General features: G+C 39.8%; 1 protein-coding gene and 3 non-coding genes across 4 annotated transcripts; 2 read left to right on the top strand and 2 right to left on the bottom strand.

Annotated features, from left to right (window-relative positions):
- Positions 1 to 301: 301 nt before the first annotated feature.
- Positions 302 to 373, bottom strand: TRNAA-UGC (transfer RNA alanine (anticodon UGC)). The gene has a single exon. It is a non-coding gene; the product is annotated as a tRNA-Ala (tRNA).
- A 1,455-nt stretch (positions 374 to 1,828) lies between these two features.
- On the top strand, positions 1,829 to 1,901 carry TRNAF-GAA (transfer RNA phenylalanine (anticodon GAA)). The gene has a single exon. It is a non-coding gene; the product is annotated as a tRNA-Phe (tRNA).
- Positions 1,902 to 2,197: 296 nt separating this feature from the next.
- On the bottom strand, positions 2,198 to 2,269 carry TRNAA-UGC (transfer RNA alanine (anticodon UGC)). Its single transcript has one exon. It is a non-coding gene; the product is annotated as a tRNA-Ala (tRNA).
- Positions 2,270 to 5,004: 2,735 nt separating this feature from the next.
- Positions 5,005 to 6,696, top strand: UBC (ubiquitin C). Its single transcript, XM_053471877.1, has one exon. The coding sequence runs from the start codon at positions 5,008 to 5,010 to the stop codon at positions 6,607 to 6,609; it is 1,602 nt and encodes a 533-aa protein (XP_053327852.1). The 5' UTR covers positions 5,005 to 5,007; the 3' UTR covers positions 6,610 to 6,696.
- Positions 6,697 to 7,311: the final 615 nt, after the last annotated feature.

Raw genomic sequence — 7,311 nt, forward strand, 5'->3', positions numbered from 1 at the left:
GAAATGTCACGAATGGTACAAAAAATAAAAACAGTCCTGTGATGGCAACGTGTTATGGAACATATACTTCTGTGTACTATGCTGGAGTTTCCCTATGCTCCACCCAGGGCAACGCCCCCCACCAGTACTCAGCTCTATAAGAGGATATGATTACATATTTGGGTAGCTCAAAAGCAGGAAAACAGAAAAATATTGTTCTGATATATGATACCCATTGTACGACACTGAGAAATATAAGGTTCTATATAAAGCAGCAAATAATAGTTCAAATTAGTTTTTCTGGAAAAAGATGAAAGAAAAGTGGAGATGCCGGGGATTGAACCCGGGGCCTCATACATGCAAAGCATGCGCTCTACCACTGAGCTACATCCCCTTTAGGAATTCTCATGTTCGCTTCCTGAGTTAAGCTTTAAAAAAGCTTTCGCTATTAAAAACAAATGACGTAATTCATACACCGCTATAAATGCACACCAGTAAATCTTAGAATGCATTTTTCCTAAGAACACCTTTTAACACACATTTAAGTGAATATATTTTATTGTGGACTATGGGAACAAAGGCCTAAATGTGTCTCTTAGAGATAGTAGAGAACCTCCCCCCCCCTGCAGGGGAAGGGGGAGAAAAAATTGAAAAGATTAAGTTTTGAAATTCCTCCAGGGAAACCAGATCTCATTATAATTATGTAGATTTGCCTTGATTGAAAAAAAAATATTTTTCCATCTGGTACTGATGTTTTATTTGATTTAATATCTTCTCCCACCTTGGGGAGGTCCGTATCTCTCCAAAGTTTGGACATCTATATCTTAGTTGCAAAAAGAATATTTATGGCCAGGTCAAGAGAGGGCTTTTTTATGTGAGTAGGTCCAGATGAAACATAAAATTTAAGGAAAAAATCTATTTTAAACGAATGATTAAAAATGTATTTTATATCATCGTTATATTATATCATCTTGCTTATTACATCTCCAGCACTGGCTGGAAACATTAGGTTGAAACCTTTGCAGACAATGGTACATGGTGCCCACACACCATCAGTAAAAAAAAAAAACTTAAGAAATATCTCTTGAATATTTATACAGTGAATAACATGTCTGATTTTATTCCAGGCCTGATGCCAGAGATCTAGAGAAACAGTTATTCCTAACTTCCTTTCCCACTTTTTAATTGCAGAAGCCTAATCTATTAACGGGTTGTTTTTAAAAAATTTCAACACATTGGAGATAAGTTTAGTGCTATGATGTTTGTCAATAAATTGATCCAATAAAAATGAGAAATTCCTTATTCTGTAGTAAGTGAAAATATCATTATCTGTCAAAAGTAATTTCTGCTGGATCTCTGAAAAGGAAAGAATTATTTTTTCCCTATATGTATTTATCTGCAAAAAATACATACACACTTGAGCTTGCTGGAGACAGGCTGAGAAAAACAAAACATGTAATATTGTGATACTTCAATCGGGGTAGAGGTGGTAATGACATTTTTAATATCGATCTTCTTCTGAATCTTAGTCGTATCTACGGTACTAAGTAATATATACTTATTATGTTTACATAGACTAATTGCTGAATTTACCAAATAAAGATATAATGTAAAACTCCACCTGGCATTCAATGGATTAATGTGGGATTCATGTGGAAAATCTAGTATTTTCCCAGTGCATCAGTTCTCAGCTAGTCCTCGTTAGTATAGTGGTAAGTATCCCCGCCTGTCACGCGGGAGACCGGGGTTCGATTCCCCGACGGGGAGGCAGCTTTTTCATTGTTTTCTTTGTCAAAGCACGCTGTCAATCCTACCTTGTGTGCATTGTACAACAGCCAACTCATCACAGGCCGAAATAGCTCAGTTGGGAGAGCGTTAGACTGAAGATCTAAAGGTCCCTGGTTCGATCCCGGGTTTCGGCAATCATTTTTTTTCTGTTTTTTTAAATTATAATGTTAAAAATAACATTTTTTTCACTGTGAGAAAATATGGCCTTTAATAAAATATGCAGATTAAAATAAAGTAAATGACACTAAACCTTTACTTTTCCTCTCACTGATTTCTGGGCCTAGAAAGTTTTGTGACTACAAATTCAGGATTCTGGATAAGTAAAAATGAAATAGTTCTATTTATAGTAAATTCCTTGTATGCAGCAGTGTGTAGTACATGGGATCATAGTTAAAAGGAACATTTAAAAAAAGGAAAAGGTTATAAAAAGTGGAGATGCCGGGGATTGAACCCGGGGCCTCATACATGCAAAGCATGCGCTCTACCACTGAGCTACATCCCCTACATGACAGTCTTTTAAACAAAACTCTTATTCCTAAAACTGCTATATCAAATTTTATCAACCCATGTTTAAGTTAAAAGCTATATTCAATCCGTTTTTTTCGATTTACGCTATTGAACGATTGTGCCAAGCTATGTCCATAATAGTTTTCCTAATTTTCAAAAAGATTGCCTCCCCGTCGGGGAATCGAACCCCGGTCTCCCGCGTGACAGGCGGGGATACTTACCACTATACTAACGAGGATAAGCATGCTAGTGTCCACGGTGTTCTAGCTCACATCCTATCTTTTACAAGATTCATTTTACAAAAGCTGAACCCAGTCTCAAAATGCTATTGTTAACGACGATAGAAAACAATAACTCGGTAAATTAATTTAACAATAACAATATTAATGTAAATAATGTCGCTCCCTTATAAAATTAACAAACCTGGGCACGCTGGGTATTACATAAGCGGGGTGAGGGTCGTATCACTCTACCACTGAGCTACATCCCCTACGTGACACTCTGCTTAACAATACTCTTATTCCTAAAACTACCATACCGCAATATAACATTTTATCAACTTTCGTTTATTAAGTTAAAAGCTATACTGAATCCGTTTTTTTCGATTTACGCTATTGAACGATTGTGCCAAGCTATGTCCATAATAGTTTTCCTAATTTTCAAAAGGATTGCCTCCCCGTCGGGGAATCGAACCCCGGTCTCCCGCGTGACAGGCGGGGATACTTACCACTATACTAACGAGGATAAGCATGACGAGACCCAGGGTGTTCCAGCTCACATTTTATCTTTCACAAGATTCCTTTTACAAAAGCTGAATCTAGTCTCAAAATGCTATTGTTAACGACGATAGAAAACAATAACTCAGTAAATTAATTTAACAATAACAATCTAAATAATGTCGCTCCCTTATAAAATAAACAAACCTGGGTACGCTGGGTATTACATAAGCGGGGTGAGGATCGTACAACTTTACCACTGAGCTACGTCCCCTACGTGAAAATTTGCTTAACAATACTATTATTCCTAAAACTACCATACCGCAATATCAAATTAATGGAGGCACCCAACTTCAAGCAGTAGAAAACTTTTTTGTCGACTAAATGATGGACTATACATTATATACGTATCCATAGCGGCTATTTTCTAATACCCATAATACACTTTCGAGCATAAAGTGGTGCATTTACAAGCACGGCGGTACCTAAATCAACCATTATAGCTAATCTCACCATCCCCCTCCCCTCAAAAAAGAGCGCATTCACGCAACAAACATGGCTACGTCTGTGTATTGCCAGTAAACACTGACAAAGCATTCCGTTTCTAGCACATTCTACCAGCTGTTTTGCTGAGGCGTTTGTGGAAATGAAGTTCCGAGCATGCCCGCCCCTCCTTCTTTGTTGTAAAACGACCGTATGAAATATTCCTACGCGAATGACGGTCTCTTTGTTTATAATTCCTGTCCTTTCTAAACTTCTTGTTAAATGTTAATTACGCATTGTATTTATTTCATGAATCACTGTATAAAAAAAAGATGACTTTCAAGGCGTCGCAGGCTGCTGTTAATAAATAGTCCCCTTCAGGCGGTTCCTTCGGAGGGATACAATAGTAGGGCATATATAATCAACACCCTTTGTTCCTACAACGCAGTTTGCTTCTGGCAGAGGTGCTGGCGAAGTCTGTTTTGTAACGCAAACGGCTAGCGGAAAAACCGAGAACCGTAAGTATTACCAACTTGCGTTTAAGTTATTTAATGTGTATTAAAAATGGGTTAATATTCGCTACCATTTGCAGTACAGGCGACGAGTTACATTTTAAAGTGGCTAGGGCGGTAGTAGTTACTGCTCTTTGCTATTAGCACAGAGGCCTATCGATTAAAGGAATTAAACGGTGAGTGACAGTGCGCCGTTATTATTGACAGTTTCATCTGGGTGTGAGTGACGTGCGTGGCGCATAATACTAAAGGGTTGCGTTCGTCGGCTTAGAAATATGATATTCAAGTGAGGCGTTTTTAAGGGTTCCGTTTGGCTCGCTAGATAATCAAAAGGTATTACTACCGTTGCCATCGCTGTGGTGGATTACATTTGCTGCTTGTATCGTTACAGATAGCTACTCTACACGGTACTAGCCGGTAAAACCATGGTGTGAGGGTTGTGATAAATCCGTGACTCAGTTTTCCAGATAGGGCGGGGTAGTAGGGTTGTTTATGATACGTGTAACAGCTGCGGCTATATATGATACCGTGTATATCCGTATACTGCGGTATAAACGATATGCAGTTTGTAAAGTGATTAAAGCTGAAAGTTTTTTTTGTTTTTTTTACACTTGTGGCACATCCTCCATTGTATACAAATTTTAAGTGTTTGCGCACACATTGTGGCGGTGTAAGCAACTAACCTACCATTGCTTAATGTGGTTCTTAATAATGGCTCTACAATAATGCTTATTGTAGGTCTGGTCATATCATCTTTTGGTGAGATTATATCTGGCTACAGCTGGAATCTATCAGTGGTCTTAATGTAAAGCAAATTATTAGACAAGCAATCCTACGTGTACACTAAAGGGTGGCTATACATTAGTGTGACTGTTTATTTAAATGCTGTCTTCCTTTCATATCAAATAGATTGTATTTTACTAAATATTTCCAACATCCAGGATTATGGTTAGTGTTTGCCACGATACTAATTTTTGTTTGAGTTATTCTAAGTACCATTTTTCTTTTTTTGTTCGTAGACCATGCAGATCTTTGTGAAAACCCTAACTGGGAAGACCATCACATTGGAGGTGGAGCCAAGTGACACCATTGAGAACGTGAAGGCTAAAATCCAAGACAAAGAAGGCATCCCACCCGATCAGCAGAGATTGATCTTTGCTGGCAAGCAGTTGGAAGATGGCCGCACGCTCTCTGATTATAATATCCAGAAAGAATCCACCCTGCACTTGGTTCTCCGTCTGAGAGGTGGTATGCAGATCTTTGTGAAAACCCTAACTGGGAAGACCATCACACTGGAGGTTGAACCCAGTGACACCATTGAGAACGTGAAGGCTAAAATCCAAGACAAAGAAGGCATCCCACCCGATCAGCAGAGATTGATCTTTGCTGGCAAGCAGTTGGAAGATGGCCGCACGCTGTCTGATTATAATATCCAGAAAGAATCCACCCTGCACTTGGTTCTCCGTCTGAGAGGTGGTATGCAGATCTTTGTGAAAACCCTAACTGGGAAGACCATCACTTTGGAGGTTGAACCCAGTGACACCATTGAGAACGTGAAGGCTAAAATCCAAGACAAAGAAGGCATCCCACCCGATCAGCAGAGATTGATCTTTGCTGGCAAGCAGTTGGAAGATGGCCGCACGCTGTCTGATTATAATATCCAGAAAGAATCCACCCTGCACTTGGTTCTCCGTCTGAGAGGTGGTATGCAGATCTTTGTGAAAACCCTAACTGGGAAGACCATCACACTGGAGGTTGAACCCAGTGACACCATTGAGAACGTGAAGGCTAAAATCCAAGACAAAGAAGGCATCCCACCTGATCAGCAGAGATTGATCTTTGCTGGCAAGCAGTTGGAAGATGGCCGCACGCTCTCTGATTATAATATCCAGAAAGAATCCACCCTGCACTTGGTTCTCCGTCTGAGAGGTGGTATGCAGATCTTTGTGAAAACCCTAACTGGGAAGACCATCACTTTGGAGGTTGAACCCAGTGACACCATTGAGAACGTGAAGGCTAAAATCCAAGACAAAGAAGGCATCCCACCCGATCAGCAGAGATTGATCTTTGCTGGCAAGCAGTTGGAAGATGGCCGCACGCTCTCTGATTATAATATCCAGAAAGAATCCACCCTGCACTTGGTTCTCCGTCTGAGAGGTGGTATGCAGATCTTTGTGAAAACCCTAACTGGGAAGACCATCACTTTGGAGGTTGAACCCAGTGACACCATTGAGAACGTGAAGGCTAAAATCCAAGACAAAGAAGGCATCCCACCTGATCAGCAGAGATTGATCTTCGCTGGCAAGCAGTTGGAAGATGGCCGCACACTCTCTGATTATAATATCCAGAAAGAATCCACCCTGCACTTGGTTCTCCGTCTGAGAGGTGGTATGCAGATCTTTGTGAAAACCCTAACTGGGAAGACCATCACACTGGAGGTTGAACCCAGTGACACCATTGAGAACGTGAAGGCTAAAATCCAAGACAAAGAAGGCATCCCACCTGATCAGCAGAGATTGATTTTTGCTGGAAAACAACTTGAAGATGGCCGCACACTCTCTGATTACAACATTCAGAAAGAATCTACACTGCATCTTGTATTGCGTTTGAGGGGTGGCATATAAGGCAGTCATTCATGCAAACGTTCTGCAAGCATTTGAGTTAATGCTTTTTGTTGCACTTTGTTTCAATAAAGCTATTGCATTCCAAAATTCTTTTCGTTCTTTACTGGTCAGTGGGGTACAAGTTTAAAGTGCATATAAGGTTATCTGAATGAAATAGCCAACTTATTGAAAGCTGTGCCATCCATTCTTGACAAAATGGGCTAATTTGCCTTTTAAATATGGATGTTCCTACTTTTGTTTCCGCACCCCTCCATTAACTTAAACTTGGCAGGGAAAAGCTTTTATATGAAGCTGTGCTCTTGCATACCTTGGATTGGCCATAATATGGAATAAGGGGGGTGCAAACCTTCCATACAACAATATTCTTGCCACAAACATTTAGAATACTCATCTGGTTTCCCTTTATTATGTTTTATTCAACTACCAAAAAAATCTTTAAAATTATGCAGTGCTGTACAACTAACACATGTAACATATATTAATACAAACGCATAAGGAGCTGCCTTCGAGCTTGCAGTCGAGCCTTAGTTTAAATAAAGTTCCTGGCATGGATGGTGAGTTTGAGGGCTTACTATCTGGAGTGTAGTGTGGGCAACTTAAACAAAAGGAGTGCTGAAAAGAGTAGCTCTTGCAGCAGTAATTGGTGCTTTGTGGTTTCAGGATTCAAAATCAGATGAACATCATAGAAGGCAATGTGTATAT

The sequence above is a fragment of the Spea bombifrons genome, chromosome 1 (genome assembly GCF_027358695.1).
Source record: "Spea bombifrons isolate aSpeBom1 chromosome 1, aSpeBom1.2.pri, whole genome shotgun sequence".
Lineage (NCBI taxonomy): Eukaryota > Metazoa > Chordata > Amphibia > Anura > Pelobatidae > Spea > Spea bombifrons.

Bases quoted from the DNA above. Each gene is read 5' to 3' on its own strand.
- UBC (XM_053471877.1), top strand. From the start codon at position 5,008: ATGCAGATCTTTGTGAAAACCCTAACTGGGAAGACCATCACATTGGAG.